Genomic DNA, 15,756 nt, shown 5'->3' with positions numbered 1-15,756 from the left:
GCCTGGGCTTGCTGTGAAGACCCAGGAGTTGATATTTGCAAAGCGCCTAGAACAGGGCCTGGCACTGTGAGTGCATTTGTTAAATACAGTACGAAGCAAGGTGGGGATGGGAGGACCCCAGGGGTCACCCTTGCACCCAGGAGGTGTCTCTGGGTGTTCATTTGGGCTGGGCAGAGGGAAAAGCCCACAACCAGCTGTCCAGGGCCTTGGATTCTCCTCCTGGCTCTGTCGTTTTCCAGCCTCATGACTTTGGGCTGAAATCACCCTTGGCCTCCATTTCCTCATCTGTGAAATGGGTGCAGTAACACCTACCCTGGCTGCCTCAGGGGGCTTTCGGTTGTGCCGAAACATTCAGAAATACACGAAAGCAAACCAGGTTAATTTTGTCAGCAATCTGGGTCTGCCTGGCCACGTTAAAAAAAAATCATAAAGCCCCTTTCCTGCCCCTCTGGGGAGACGAACACTGCTTCCCTGCCGACTCCCCTGGGGGTTCAGGGGCGGCCTTTTTGTCTCCCGTGTGCAAGCAGGCCAGCACTGGCCTTCCGCCCTCCCCAGGGTTTGCAGGGAGTGGTGAGCAACTTGTCCCATGCCCCACAGCTAGGAAATGGTGTATGCATAGTTTGGTTACAGACAGTGGAGCTCCAAATACTATCGTCATATAATTGTCATTGTCAGTAGTGAGACCTATGGAGCACTTCCTCTGTGTGTAGGCGTGGGCTCAGCACCTCCCACGGGAACTTTTTATCTTCGTAGCAACCACGAAGGTGGTTATTGGGATCCATTTTCCAGTGGACAAACGGGGATGTGGAGAGATAAAGAGGCTGCTCAAAGCCACACACTGGTGATAGCAGGTTTGCCCTCGGGGTCTCTGACTCCCAGAGGCTTCTGGTCATCCTCTGCTGCTGCCAGAGTCACAGCTGCAGGCCCAGCCTCACCCCTCAGAAGACACGGGCCTCAGGGGTGAGGGCACTCGATCCAGTAATCGCCATCTCCTGAACTGCCCCACCAGAGGAATGGGACAGCACGCGTGTGTTGTGTCCCACAGCCAATTCCCCTTTGAGCCCAAGAATTGTTGAGTCTGGGTTTGGCAAGTTGATTTGATCAGGGTGAGAAAATTTGCTAGCTTTGTTCCTAGTCCCCATGGACATTCCCAGTATTGTGGGATTACGAAGATAAAATTGAACAAGTAAAAATTAAGGTTAAAATGTCAGGAGAAAAGCCTCCTGTTAAGAATTCATAGCGTTCAACCCAAGTGTCCGTTGACAGATGAATGGAAAACCAAAATGTGGTATATCCATACAGTGAATATTATTCAACCTTGAAAAAGGAAATTCTGACACAGGCTACAATGGATGAAGCTTGGGGACAGTATGCTAAATGAAATAAGCCAGTCACAAGAGGACAAATACTGTATGATTCCACTCATATGAGGTTCCTAGAGCAGTCATGTTCATAGAGACAGAAAGTAGGATGGTGGCTGCGGGGGTGAGAGGGGAGGGCTGGGGAGTTGGTGTTCAGTGGGTACAGGGTTTCAGTTGGGGAAAATGAAGAGAGTTCTGGGGATGGATGGCGGTAGCATAACAATGTACTTAAGCCACTGAACTTTGCTTAAAAATGGTTAAAATGGTAAATTTTATGTTACTTATATTTTACCACAATAAAAAAAAGAATTCATAGTGTTTAGAATACAGACCAGAACCTCTTTGCACAGAAACAGCAGCGTTATTCGTGTGCGTTTATGACGGTAGGCCTGGCACTCAGCTGACCTGTGCTCACATGAAACGAACCCAGCCCCATTTCTTTAGACGCTTCAGCCATTCAGACCTGACGCTCATCCCCGCTGGCCCATGGCTGTCAGCCTGAGTGAGAGTTGACTGAGAAATCTCCACTTCTTAGCCCTTTTCCCAGTCTAACTACTTTTTAAAGAGCCTTGTTTTCCTAAAGCCTATAATTATGTTTGCCTCTAAGGTACCCAGGAGTTTTTTTTTAATAAGCAAAGAGCATCCTACAATTATGCTGATTTGTTGAGGGCAGGCCAAGTGCAGACAGGAGGCTCACTCACCTCTGGAAACCCATGCTCACCTGTCGGTGTTTGCATCTTAGAGGCCCCCGCCAGTGCACTTGGGGTCGGTAATTAATATTAAGAGCTGGAATATTAACAGACCCACGTAGGTGCCCTCTGTATGCCACCAACAGGACGGGGCAGGCAGCGCGGTGGGATCTGGCCTTCCTGAGGCTGGCCGCAGCTGGGAGCGGGCCCTGACTTCACAGATGGTTCTAGGTAAACATTTCCAGCTTGTGTAACTGCAGCGGCGTCCACATGCCGTAACCCAGGGCTGCTGGAGCCACACGCCGCCAAGGCCGGGATGGGCAGAAGCCTGTCGGCTCTGTCAGCCCTGATTTGTGGCCGAGCCTGTAATCTCCCCGAGTTCAAAGAGCGCTTAGCTGCTTGTCTTTGTCAAGAGCGCGGTTGGGGATCTTTTATGTGAAAGATGTAGGATTCTGGGGCTGACTTTGATTATTTATTCATCCCCCTTCGTGGGTGTGTGATAGCCGGGCACCAGCGAGGCCCCTGTCCTGACTGCTCTTGCTCTGAAATTCATTGAGCTTTAAAGTCCTTTGAAAATTGCTTTTCCAAGGAGGGGAAAGTTTCTGAACTCCTGTTTCTCTCCCCTCCGCAGTGCCGCAGCATCTCTTGCCACCGTTTCATGCTCCCTTACCGATTGACATGAGACACCAGGAGGGAAGGTACCATTACGAGCCTCACTCGGTCCATGGCGTGCACGGGTAAGTTCTGCCCTCTGCCCGCCGCCCCAGCGTGCTGTCACCTGCCACTGGGGAGCCCGGCTTGCAGCCTCAGCCCCCTCTCCTGACTCTCTCTTTCCTTTTGGAGTTCCTGATCTGCATCGTCCCGAGTGGACAGTCGCCTCTGCACCCGCGAGTGCACTGACACGGGACCATGAGTGAATGTGTGGCTGGGATGCGAGCATCCAGCTCCTCTCTGGTTACCTAAGAAGGAAGCGTCTTGTACATCACCACCTCCGAGGCTGCAGGCTGTCCTGCTGTGGCCACATAAGTGCCTTGAAGCTCTTCACCCGCCCTTTACTCCCATGCAGTGGGAGTCGTCTCCAGGCCAAAGGTCCCATGTCAGTACGGTGACCTTAGTTACATGTTGTCACAGCATAATAATTCATAGTGCCCCTTTCACTCTCACAAGTGTCCCAGTTTGGATAGTAAATTATAGGGTCACTGTACTGATAAGGGCAAGCTCAAAGTTATACTTTGTGGCTTCTTCCTACTGCCTGCCACACTCCTGGGTAGAAGGAGTGTGTCACCAGTGCTGTCTCTCTGTGCCAAAGCCCACCTCTCTTCATTCTCATCTGGACTTGGAAGCTCATGGCTGATGTTACTTTTCTCGGTCTTTATCAGTCGAAGGCTCACTTCCTTGCTACCCCATCTGTTCTGCTTCTCGAAGAGAGGCCGAAACCTTTGCCTCACCCCCAACACCTCCACTGCTGCCCACACCTGCCTCAGAGGGAACCTGCTGCGGAGGGTCAGCTGGCCCCCTCTTGACCCAGCCTCCTCACCTGTCCAGGCCACCACATGCGCCTGTGCCTGAGCCCCTGCTGCCCAGGCTGCCTGGGATGCCTCCTCCTCCTGGCCACCTGCTCCTGATCCTCTGAGCCTCAGTGCAGGAGCCGCCTCCTCCTGGGGGCACTGGGATCCCCCATGCTGGGTGGGCCCTTCCTGGATTCTCACCGCACTGGCACACCAGAATCCTCTGTTGTCACACGTCCGCCCAGCAGGCTCTGAGCTTCCGGCTCATTTCCGCATTGACAATGAGTGACACATAATAGGTGCACGATCAGTGTTTGCTGAGTGGAGACCCCTCCCCACGCAATCCCCCTGTTGAAGACAAACCCTCTGCTCTCCCAGCTCCTGTTCGAATGAAGTCAGGACATACTTGCCGAGCACGCGCTGTATGCAAAGCCAAGTACCACGCCTGATCAGGAGGCAGGTGACTAACAAGGTGTCCCAGCCCTCAGGTGGCTCCTATTTCTGGGCACTCATTGCCTCCAAGACAGAGTAAATCTGGGACTTTTATTTTCTTTTTAAAAATATCTTTAACTTTGAAATAATTTCAGACATATAAAAACAGTTGCAAAAATAGTACGGAGATTTCCAGTGTGCCCTTCACCCAGTTCCTCGAATGTTCCCGTCTTACATAACCAAAGACTGATACTGTGCTGTTAAGTAACTCAGAAATCTTACCCAAATTTGGCCATTGCCTGCTGGTGTCTTTTTTCCTGTTCAGGACGCAGCCTTGCGTTTGGTTGTCCTATCTCTAGTCATCTTTAATCCAGTGGCTCAGTCTCTCTTGTCTTTGACGACCTTGACACTTAGGAGGACAGGCCAGTCACTGTATAAAATGACCCCGATTTGGGTTTGCCTGATGTGGCCTCATGATTAAATTCAGATTATGCGTCTTGGAGAATAAACCATAAAAGTGTTGTGCCCTCCCTAGTGCATGTCCAGGGACCCATGGTGTCACATTTCTCGTCACTGGAGATTGCTCAGTTAAGGTGAGGTCTGCTGGGATTCTCCTCTTTAAAGTTGGTCCCTTTGGAATTAGTAAGTATCTTGTGGGGTACCACTTTGATAATGTGTAAATATCCTGTTTCTCATCGTATTTTCACCCCCTAACTCTAACATCCATCCATGGTTCTTGCCAAAAATAGTCATTGCTAGTGTTTGCCAAATAGTGATTTTCTATTTCCTTCATTCCTTCCAGATTAATCCATAGGAATTCTACTGTCAGGAAGAGCTATCCCTTCTCCTCATTTCTTTATTTATATTTGGTTGTTTATTTATGTCAAATAAATATGCGGATATTCCTGTTATTCTATGATTATACTCTATTGTTATCGCTATTTATTTTCTTGTTCAAATCATCCCAGGTTCGGGCATTGGGAGTCCCTTCAAGCTGTCCTCTGTGTGCTTTCAACGTGTTGGGGCTTCTCATTTTACTGCTGTGCCTGTAGCGGGTTCTCATTTGACTGGGCCCTGCTGCTGGCGGCCTGTGTCCACCTGGCAGGTAGTGGGCCCGCCTCACGGAGACCACAGCTCCGGCAGCTTCTGGAAGGCACATACGTTTGGAGCCCATGAGTCACCCAAAAATTGCTCTGTTGGTGGCCTCTGAGAATCATGGGAGAATCAAGGGATCTGAGTCCCCATTTGGAAGGGGATTGGAATTGCTGATGTTCTGCTCTCGAGAAGTGTTTGGCTGGTTCAGCGACACAGATCCTGGGCACAGCAGGGCTACAGTGAAGTGCTCCCTGCAGGGGCCAGTGCTGGTCTCGACGTGGGCAGTGCTAAGAGCTCCCTGGGGGGAGTCCACGCAGGTCTGTCTCTGCAGATGAATGTCCTGGCTCACCTCTCCCCACATCCCCAGGAGCTGCGACAGCTGTAAGACCCACCATTAACCACTGCCGTTTCTCACGGTAGCTGTGACCTTGTCCACAGGTTCTGTTGCAAACCCTTCCTGTGTTTCATCTCACTTAATCCTCTTGCCCCTATAAGATGGGCATTTCGTGCCATCCCCATTTCACAGATGAAGGAACTGAAGCAGCACAGAGAGGTTAAATAACATAACCCACTTAGGGAGGGGGAGAATTAGGAATCTACTTACTGTTCCCTGAGCCCAGGCCCTCAGCCGCGTGCTGACCTGTCTCTTGGGAGCACATGTCTGACCACAGGTCCCCTGGATGGTCCCAGCTGATTCCTCTTGAAAGCACATACAGCCCTTTGTTAGGGAACCACCCCCTGAGTTAGTGGTTCCCCAAACCTTCGGACTGGCAGCATCAGGGTCCCCTGGGAGCCTGTTAGGAATGCAGGTTCTCGGGTCCCAGCACAGATCTGCTGAATCAGAGACTGGGGCAGGGCCCCTATCTGGCCATGCTGCTGCAGGCCCAGACTGGAGACGCTCTGGCTGCAGGCAGGGCCTTGTCACTGGATGAGGGGCCCTCAGTGCTGTCCCTCCCTGGGCCAGTGGACAACTGGGGCCAGGAGGCAGCCCCTCTTTTCTATTCCCCAGCTCTGGGCTGGACGAGGGTCAGGTCCCCTCTCTGGATCTGCTTCCTTCCTGGCCCGTGCGGGGCGGGACGTAGGCACAGCACCTGCAGAAGTAGAAAGTGATGACGGCAGGCAGCAGGCAAGGTCCGGCACCTGTGGAAATGGCCTTGTCACTGCAGCCTCCGTGGCTCTGTCACTAGACCTGAGACCTGCTGGCAGTGTATTCGTTTCCTGTTCTGCTGTGACAAATTACCTCAAATTTGGTGGCTTAGAACAATACAGACTTACTCTCATGTAGTTCTGGAGGCCAGAAGCCGGCAGTAGGTCTTGTGGGCCTAAAACCCCAGTGCTGGTGGGGCTGGTTCCCTCTGGAGGCTCCACGAGAGAATCCATTTCCTGACTTTTCCAGCCTCTGGAGGCCTCCTGCCATCCTTGGCTCGTGACCCCTACCTCCCCTCACATGGCCTTTCTTCCCCTGCTCTGTCCTCACGTCACCTCCTCCTCTTCTGGAATTTTCTCCCTCTGCCTCTCTTATCAGGACACCCGGATTGCTTTAGGGGCCCATCCGGAGAATCCAGCATAATCCTCCTGTCTCAAGACCCTTAACTCAGTCATGTCTGCAGAGGCCCTTTTCCTGTAGGAGGTGACATTCACGGGTTCCAGGGATGGGGACATGGACATCTCTGGGGGTGACCATTCAGCTTGTCTGGGGTCACCGAGCCCCACCGGCGAGTCTGGCATCAGGCAGGAGAATGCAATCAGGAGTGTGAGTCTTGGTGCCGGCCCGCAGCAGGCCGGCTCTGCGCTGGAGCCTGGTTGCTGTCTTGGTTCACCTCCCTGATGCCCTGCAAGATGGGATTGTAACCTGCATCTTACAGATGCGGATGCTGCGGCTCAGAGAAGTGCACCGACCTGCAAGTGTCGGCCTTGCCAAGGGGTGTGCTAACTTCTGCTCGAGGGTCCGGGGAGCCCAGGCTCCGCTCCCCAGCCAAGGATGGGCTAGTCTAGTTAACAACAGTGATGGGCAGCAGCGCTGTGTTCCCAGAGCCCTGTGTCCCGCTGGGCTGGGCTTCCAGCTGCCCCACCTTATCCTCAGGACAGTTATCCCCACCGGGACCACAGGGGGACCAGGCGAGGGCTGCAGGGCTGGCCTCGGGCTCTGGAAAGCCCACACTTTCTCCCACCCCTCAGTGCCCCAGGAGGGAAACAGGACAAAGCCTCTGAGAAAAATGGCCCCCGTGGCTTGGGCTCCCATGATTAATATGGTCGGAGCCTGGTGGAGCGCCCGATCCATCACGCCCCTGCTGACGCCCGCTCCTCCTTGCCGGCGCCAAATGTGTCTAATTACACAAACGTTGCGCAGCAAATGAGGTGCGATGTCTTCCCTCGTCAGCCCGAGTTGGAGCCTCTGCCTGCTGCTCCGTGCATGGGGCCGCCACTCAGCTGCCCAGGACCCTGCCCCTTCGCTCTCACGGTCCTAATAGCTCCGGTGGTTGAATGCCCAGTGTGCCTGGGCTCCGGCCAGAGTGCTCCATGCTCTCCTCGGTCCTCCCCACTGCCTGCAGGAGCGCTGCTGTCACCAGCCCTGCCAGACTGCCTGGGCCTGGACCCCAGCACTGAATTCACTGGCCTTGGGAGAGCTGACCAACCTGAGTGGATAAACCTCAGTTTTCTCATCTGTGAAAGTGTATTATAATAGTACCTACTCCATCCACTGAGTTAGTTTGAGAATTAAGGGGCATAAAGTTAGTAAAGCATTAGAAGAGTTTGGAAACATTCAATAGATGTGAACAATGGTTATTATTGCTATTTTTATTTCCATTTGCCTGTTAGAGAAAGGTTCATTGCGGGCCGAGGGACCTGTGCGGCAGAGGCAGGCCATGGCATGACCTTGGAGGAGGATGCTGTCTGGTGGCTGTGACATAGGAGGCTGGGAAATGGGTCTGAAGAAGTGCCCCTGAGGATGGAGAGAGGAGGGGGTCTTTCTCCCCCAAGATGAGGAATTTAGACTTTATCCTTTTGGCAGCCAGGAGCAGGAGGGAGTGGTCAGGCTTGTTTTCAGGGGAACCATAGGAGCAGTTAGAGGATGGCCAGGAGAAGTGGGGGACCTGGCAAGGAGAACAGCCAGAGCTGTCCTTGTGGTCCAGGCAGAGGAGAAGCAGGGCCGGGGTGACCACACACAGCCCCAAACAGGCGGCTGCAGAGGGGAGGGGCAGGGGGTGGAAACAGCAGAGCCTCCTGGACGGCTTCCTTGTAGACACCCGCACCCCGCCCCTTTACGGGGCCACCCTTCCCGGTCACCTGGAGGTGCACCCCCACAGCACGACTTGCATAGCTTACCGATGCTCAGATGGTTCTGGAAGAGTAAATGGGCTGCCATGGGCTCCTCGTGCAACATTGTTTATCTGTGTAAACCATAGGTGATGGGGAGACAGATGGGCAGGGCGTTGTTTCTGCTGGTCAAGTGGGGTTCTCTCGTGACCTTCCCATGGGGACGTGCTCCCGAATCTCCAAGAGTCCATTTTCAAGGGTGAGAAGAGAAGGCCGGCCATGAATGGGGCCAAATGCTCTGCAGTCTCTCCACAGCCTGGTGACTGTAATGGGAAAGAGGATCCCCTCCTCGCCCCTGCCCTGTGGAATCAGGCTCGCCAGGTGTCATGGGGACCAAGGCCGAGGCGTGGCATGGCAGGGCCCCCAGTTGGAGCTCCCCATTTCCTCGGTGAGGCAGTCACCTGAGCAGGAGTGTGGGCTGCCTGGTCCGGGATTAGCTCGTGTCCTGGTAGGGACAGTAGAAGCTCACGCGCCTGGTTCAGGAGGCTGCAGTCCACCTTTGACTCCACGTGTTGCTTGCAGGCTCTTTCCCATCCCAGCCCTGCCCTGGGGCTTCAGAGAGGACCAATTCCAGCTGCTTCCAGCCCACAAGGATTATAGACGCCATCTCATGCAGCAGTTCTCAAACCTGGCCACAGATATGAGCTAAAGTGTGTCTTAAAGATGCCTGTTCCTAGGCCCCAACCCCAGAAGTTCTGGTTCTTTTAGGCTAGGGTGAGGCCCGGGAATCTGCTTATTTTCAGGTGCCCACAGACCAGAGTATGGGGACTACCACAGGCCACCCTGCTTATTGTATAACCAGGAAAGAAGGCCCAGAGCTGTGTGTTGGCTTTCCAGAGTCACCAAGCCAGCAGGCTGTAGGGCTTTTTTCTCTCAGTGGTAACAACTCCGAAATATGGGGTGTCAAAAACCCCTTGGTTCCTGTTCATCACCCACTCACAGATCGTAAATCTATTCGTATTCTCAGCTTGCAGAAGGGGGTGAGAATTACAGACTGGGGACAGATACAACATCTCAGCCACGAGGGGTGCCCTGCTCCCTCCTCTCGCCTGGCTCCGTACCTGACCTCTGATATCTGTGACCCCAGCACCTGCCTAGATTCTGAACCTGACCACCACTGATCGCTCCCCTGCCAGTGGCTTGATCCTGAGCTGCACTTAGTGAGCACTGCTTCAGCAGCCATGGCGCAAGGCCACCCTGCCTGGAGAAGGAGAGAGGAAGGGGCTCTTGCTGGGGACGGATGGCTCCGGGGCTTACCTTTCCATCCACATAGAGTCACCATGCTGGCCCAGGTGCTTTAAAGAAAGAGCAGGAATGCCAGCTGGCAGGTGTGAAGGCCTCTGCCCCCCGCCATCACCTGCACACTTTGTCCCTCATGTGGATTACCCAGAGCCCCTGAGAGAGCTGTTGGGGATGTCTGCACCCTGGTTCGCACAGCGACAGCATGTCAATGGGGACGTTTGGCTCTCTGTTCGTGTGCTCCACGTCAGAAAGCCGTTTCTTTGCTGCCGCTTGCTGAGCTCGTGAACTTTGTAGTCTGGGGGGTTCGAAGATGCTTTTTTCCAAGGTTAGTGATCCATGTAGACCACACTGGCTCGCTGCGAGATTAGTAAACGTGCAGGCTGCAGCCCACCTGTGTTGTCCTGGGCCCCTGGCAGCCGGTCCTCAGCTGGTCACCGAGGCCGGCAGGAAGATCTGTGGATAGTTTCTTCTTGATTCTTGGCCCAACCCGCCTGGCTCTCAGGACTGGCTTCGTTTGCGTTTTGCAGAGAAGGTTCTCCCTTGGCAGACGTGCACACTTCTTCTTGGAGACTTGTGGAGAGAAAGGGGACTTCCGAAGGGCATGTCTGCCCGGGGCTGGGCCGAGATGCTGGGTGGGCCCAGGGCCGCCCACCAGGGGCCTTGTCCTCCTCCCCGGTTGGGTCCACGCTGCTCTGCCCTCTCTGGGGAGTGCTCTGTCCACCCCGCCGTGGCTGACCCCTTCTTCAGAGCAGCTGGACGGCAGGTGGACACGGAGCCTGTGAAACCCCGAGACCAAGCAGTCTGCAGGGTGCTCACACTCCTCCCGTGGCTGGCTGAGGACCGGGTGAGAGAGCTGTGGAGCCTTGGCCCACGGTGATGTGAGTGGCCCTTAGAGACCCCTCCAGGCAGGTCCCTTCCCCTCTCTAGGTGTCAGGATGCTGGGGTCAGACCGACTGAGGAGCACTCACAGCAGCGTGGGTCCAGCGCTCTAGACTGTATCCTCTAACCCTCATCAACACCCTCAAGCGAGGCAGCATTGTCACTTCCGCTGGATAAGTGGGGAAACCGAGGCACAGGGAGGTTGACTGCTGTCTCCGGTGACATTCTCCTAGTGAGTAGCCCAGCTGGGACTTGAACCCAGGCAGTTTGACCCTGGAGGCCCCCTGTCCGCCCTGACCTCCCTGCTAAAGACTCTCCTGGCTCAGGGAGCTTCAGATTCCCAGCTCCTGCACGTGCTCTGCGGCGGGGGACAGACAGCTCATTTATAATGGAATCTGGCCTGTAAAAGTTTCATGAGGAGCGTGTCTGATAAGGCGGCCTGCTCTTTGATCTCTGCTGATGGGCGGCCCCTCGCCAAAGATGAGCTGCCTGGCTCTGGGCTTTGGAGAGAGCCCGTGTGGTCAGCTGAGGGCAGGGGCCGGGGTGAAGCAGAGCGTGATGTGCAGAAATGAGGCGGTTCTGCAGGGGGCGGGTGTGCAGAGCAGGTGCGGGGAGGGGCCGGCCAGGGGGGAGGGGAAGGTCCTGCGAGGTTGAGGGGCGATCTTTCTGGTTCCTCTCCTTGCCCACTGGGCCCCCATCATCTGTAGACAGAACAAGATGGGGCTGGGGTTCAGATCCTGCCTCTGCCATTTGTCCCCTTTATGTCCTTGGGCTGGCTGTTTAACCTCCGTGAGACTTGGTCTCTCCATCTCTAAAGTGGGGACAGAGCAGCCCCCCTGCAGTGGTCGTGAGGGTTAGTGAGTGCCTGAGAAGCCCGTGGAACAGCTCCTGGGACAGAGTGAGGGCTGGATGGTTGTCTGCTCTCCTTACTGCTGTGTTGACACTAGAAGGACACTCACCTTTTGTTCCAGGCACTCTGCTGGGTGCTAGGCAGATGGTATCACGTCCAGTCCTCCCAGCACCTTATAATGTGGGTGCTCTTCTCTCCAGTTCATAGAACAGGAAGCTGGCTGCTCGCAGAATTTAAGAGCCTCCCAAGATCACTCAGCTAACGAGGGAGATCTGCCCTCAGGCCTGAGCTCTCTTCTGTGCCATGATTGTCCTCAGAGAGGAAAGGGCTTCTCATTTACAGCTCTAGGGCTACTGTGTGTCAACCCTACTGGCAAGCATGGGAGCAGAACAGTAATCTGCCCAAAGGAATTAATCACTAAGAGTAAAATTTCAGGTGTTGGTGGGGAGGATTGGCCTTTTGGGGGAGGCCCCTCTCACACTGCATGTGTCCATGCACTTTGGGTGGAAACTGATGCCAGTGCCCAGAATGCATTCATTTATTCAGCCTGCTTCATTACTGCTGGATCTGTGTCCCAAGTGCTGTCACTCGGGGTCACTTCTGCCAGCCTTAGTGAACATTTGCTGGGGGAATTCGTGGGTCCTTCTGCTGCTCTCTGAGCCTCCATTACCACAGCCGGCAGCGCTGCATCTGTTACGTGTCCTGGTGCCCATGAAGCAGAAGTCCGCTGGGCACGGTGGGAGCCCCATCCTTCATCCTCTCCTTCCAGGAGCAGCATCTCTGAAATGTGCATGTGACCTGTCCCGCCCAAGCAAAGGAGAGTGTGGCTGCTCAACTCAGTTGGGGAAAGTTCTCCTTGCTCGCTTGTTTCAGGACACTCACCCAGTGCCTGTAATGTGCCAGCCTTGTGCCCGAGGTTGGGGATACGGGCCTGAGGAGGCAGAGTCTTGCTGCCTGCCTGGAGCTCAGGGTCTGGGAGGGGAAGGGGGAGAAAGTGGGCAGATACAGGGCGGCGGGCTGGAAGAGGGGTCGGGCTGGAAGAGGGGTCGGGAAACTGGAATGGAGAGCAGGAAGGCGTGGGAGGCCTGGCTCCCCCCTCCCACCCCCGCCCCAGCCCACCAGGGGCTCCACGGCCTCTCTGGGGTTGCCCCTGTTCCAGCGAGGGGCCTCTGCTCCCAAGCAGACGCAGGATGAAGGAGGGGCCCTTTTCAAAGCACAGGCTAATGGACTCGAAGCTTAGCGAAATCAGCAGCACGCCCACCTCTAAGACGACGTTTATCTAAACTATTTGGGATTATCCATCCAGTCTTGACAGGCGTCCAGGAGAGGAAATTCCACACACCGCTTTGGCAGCCGGGCCAGAGCTAAGCGTTCTCACTGTGGAGGTGGCTCCCTGCATGTGCCCCCCCACCCCCCGCCCCGGCCTCTTCTTATGCTTAAACCCAGAGCCCAAGTGACGTCTAATGAAACCCCGCTTTTTCTGAAGACCATCCCCAACCCCAAGACCACATGTCTCATTCCCACCCGTGGCTTTCCTTCCAGCTGCCTCGAGTTTGCTCTGTGATGTGACGGTCCCCATAAAGCCATGACTTTCCAGAAGATTCTGCTCAGCTGTGCTCAGCCAAGGACAATTCCTCTTACAGAGAAAGGCCCCATATGCCCAAGGTTAGCCCATGTCACAGGTCACCTGGAAAGGGCCTAACGCAGGCCGTTCCCCCAGGGCCTCGTCCCCGGGGCCAGCTGTGTTCCTGGCCCCCCAGACACATGGATCAGATCCAAGGTCTCCGCCCACCCGAGCTCTGCTCAGGTCCTCACTTTGCTGGGAAAAAGTCTCCTTGAAAGTTCCCTCTTGTTTTTTATGCTTTTTGGTTTTTATGTTTGAAAAAGCTGATAACCTTCTTATCCTTCTGCTCCAAGGGGAAAAAAAAAAGTGATAAAGGGTGGGCGATCGAATTAACCCCTGCTGCCCGTGTGGCTACATCTTAACCGAGTCCATCTGTATGGCCTCCTTTGTAGGCGCAATTTTATAACCTAATTTCCGTCCCAGAACGTCAATGTTTACTTAGTAAGAAATCTGCTCTTTGTCAACTGAAAACAGTGATGTCTTTATTACGGCTCGGCTCTGCAGGGAGTGACAGCTGAAAGCCGGCGCTCGGCGAGGTCTGCTGGAGAGTGCGGGGCTGTAAGGGGAGCGGGGGTCCCAGGGACTGCATGTGTACACAGATGTGTGTCGGTCACAGGGCAGGCCTTTCGGACGGGCTGGGGCTGCCGGGAGGGGGCCTGGGCAGCAGACAGATGCCCCGGCCAAGGTGAGTTCCCTGCTCAGCCTGCTCAAGGGGCTGTGACAGCATCTGGAGGTCCCACGTGCCCCTCGCTGTCCTGCCCTGGTCCACCCCTCTGCCGTGCTCTGGATGTGGCGTGCATCATCCCCTCACGTCTGTAACGGTTCTCCCTGGTGTCGGACTCCCCTCACAATGCATTGTTTAGCTTTGCTTTGTGTGCTTTATATCATAGCAGACTCTTCTTTGGGAACCAGCTTTTCACCGGTGGCATTATGTTCCAGAGATTCACCCGGTAATGCACGGGCTCTTAATTCATTAGATCTCGCTGCTCTGAAGCTGTTTGCATTGACGCGTGTCTCGGGTGCATCTATGTTTGTGCTGTTTTGAAGTTATTGCAGTGAACGCTCCTGTGCCGTCCTCCTGGCCTAATGTATGCCCGTCCTTTGGAATCAGTGTGTGTCTGAGAATGAAATTGCTGAGTCATAGGGTGTCTCGGGTTAACCTTTTAGGTGCTGCCAGACTTTAGCTGGTTGGTTTTGCCGACACCTACTCCCACTGGTGGGGTTTGAGGGCTCAGCCTGCTCCATGTCCTTATTACCAGGGTGGTGTCATCAACATTTAAATTTTTGTCAAAATGGTATCTCCTGTGATTCTAATGTTCTGTTTCTCATATTACTAATGAAGCTGAGCATCCTTCATATGTTTATTGACCAATAAAGTTTCCTTCTCATGAAATGCCTGTTCAGCTATTCTGCCCATTTTTCTATGGAGTTGTCTTTTTGCTATTGATTTGAAGAAGCATTTTATATATTAAGGCTACTCATTCCATGGTTAGTTATCTGTGTTGCAAATATCCTCTCCCAGTTTGTGCCTGGTCTCTTCACTCCCATAATGAAGCGTCTGGATGAAGAGAAGTTCCTGTTGTAACCCAACTCAGGTGATCAACATTTCCTTTACGATTTTCCCCACACATTCTCCTCCCACCCAGCCGTCTGGTCTGACCTTCAGCCCTGGACTTTGCTAACTATTCCCCAATATGGCCTCCGTTTTGTGCAGCTATTCTCCTGTCTCAGCACACCAGGCCCGCACCACTCACTGCCTCCTTTGCATTCCCATATAAGGGTCGAGGCCCAGCTCAGATGCCACCTCTTGCAGGAAGCCTTCTCTGATTGTCCCAGAAGAGTGAATGAATTCTTTCCCTCCCATTCCTCTTTCTGCTTCAGCACCTTGTATACCGTTTGCAGGCTAAAATCCGTGTCCACTCTCCCTCTGTGACCCCAGGGGTCCTAACAGTGATTTTATCAAGACACCGAAGTGGACTATAGGTTTGGGAGGGCTGTAATTTCCTGAGCTCATGGCTGGATCTGGGGCTCTCCACTCAGCAGCATCACCCTAACAGCTGTCTTCACTATGGCCTCATGGGCACTCATGTCCTCTGCTAAGATCTGGGCATGTGTGGATTAAGGGTGGACCCTGGGAATGTTGAGGTTGACCAGACACACCTGGTGTAATACTTATCAGTCAGATTTACGACCACCTGCCCCACTTCCTGGCTGAGGGGTCCTGGCTGAGCCTTCCTCGGACCCACGCAGCTCCCCGCCATCTCAGAGGCCCACACTCAGTGAACGTTGGCTGACCAGGCAATGACGCATGAACATGGCAACAAATCAGTGAGTGGCTGGGGGCTGTGGTCCAGCTCCTGTTTACAGTTCTCCTCCTTGCTGCATTACAGACCCCTCCCCCCCACATGGACAGAGCGCAGCCCTGACATGAAGCAACATGCCGATTGATGTGGAAAATGAATTGGGCTTCAGTTTGGGGAGGGGCATTTCTCCAGTGCTTTCCAAAAGGATGCACTGTACATCCCTTTATGATTGCAAACCCCTTAGTATATTTTGAAGAGGACGTGATTTCTGGGACTTTTAAAATTAATGTGTGGAAAACGTGGTGAGCAAGCTTGGCAATGTACAGTTCCACATACCAAAAAAACCCCCAGAAGACCAAAAACCAAAACTAAAATCAACAAACAAAACCCTTGGAGAGGAGATTGAACTCCACCCCGAGGGGCTGGATGGAGCTGTTTCTGTTTGTCAGGAGGCC

At 54.0% G+C, this 15,756-nt stretch overlaps 1 protein-coding gene across 4 annotated transcripts in view; it reads left to right on the top strand.

The window, feature by feature from the left end:
- The window catches only part of GLI2 (GLI family zinc finger 2), a 251,033-nt gene that overhangs the window by 186,787 nt on the left and 48,490 nt on the right, over positions 1-15,756 (top strand). For all 4 annotated transcript variants that reach the window (XM_023622733.2, XM_070241767.1, XM_070241769.1 and 1 more), the window contains one exon: positions 2,682-2,787. In XM_023622733.2, the coding sequence (XP_023478501.2) occupies positions 2,682-2,787 (106 nt within the window). The remainder of the gene's footprint in view (positions 1-2,681; positions 2,788-15,756) is intronic.

Source organism: Equus caballus, chromosome 18, assembly GCF_041296265.1.
Source record: "Equus caballus isolate H_3958 breed thoroughbred chromosome 18, TB-T2T, whole genome shotgun sequence".
Classification (NCBI taxonomy): Eukaryota; Metazoa; Chordata; class Mammalia; order Perissodactyla; family Equidae; genus Equus; species Equus caballus.
The sequence above is the reverse complement of the archived record's forward strand: the minus strand, read 5'-3'. Positions and strand labels throughout refer to the sequence as shown.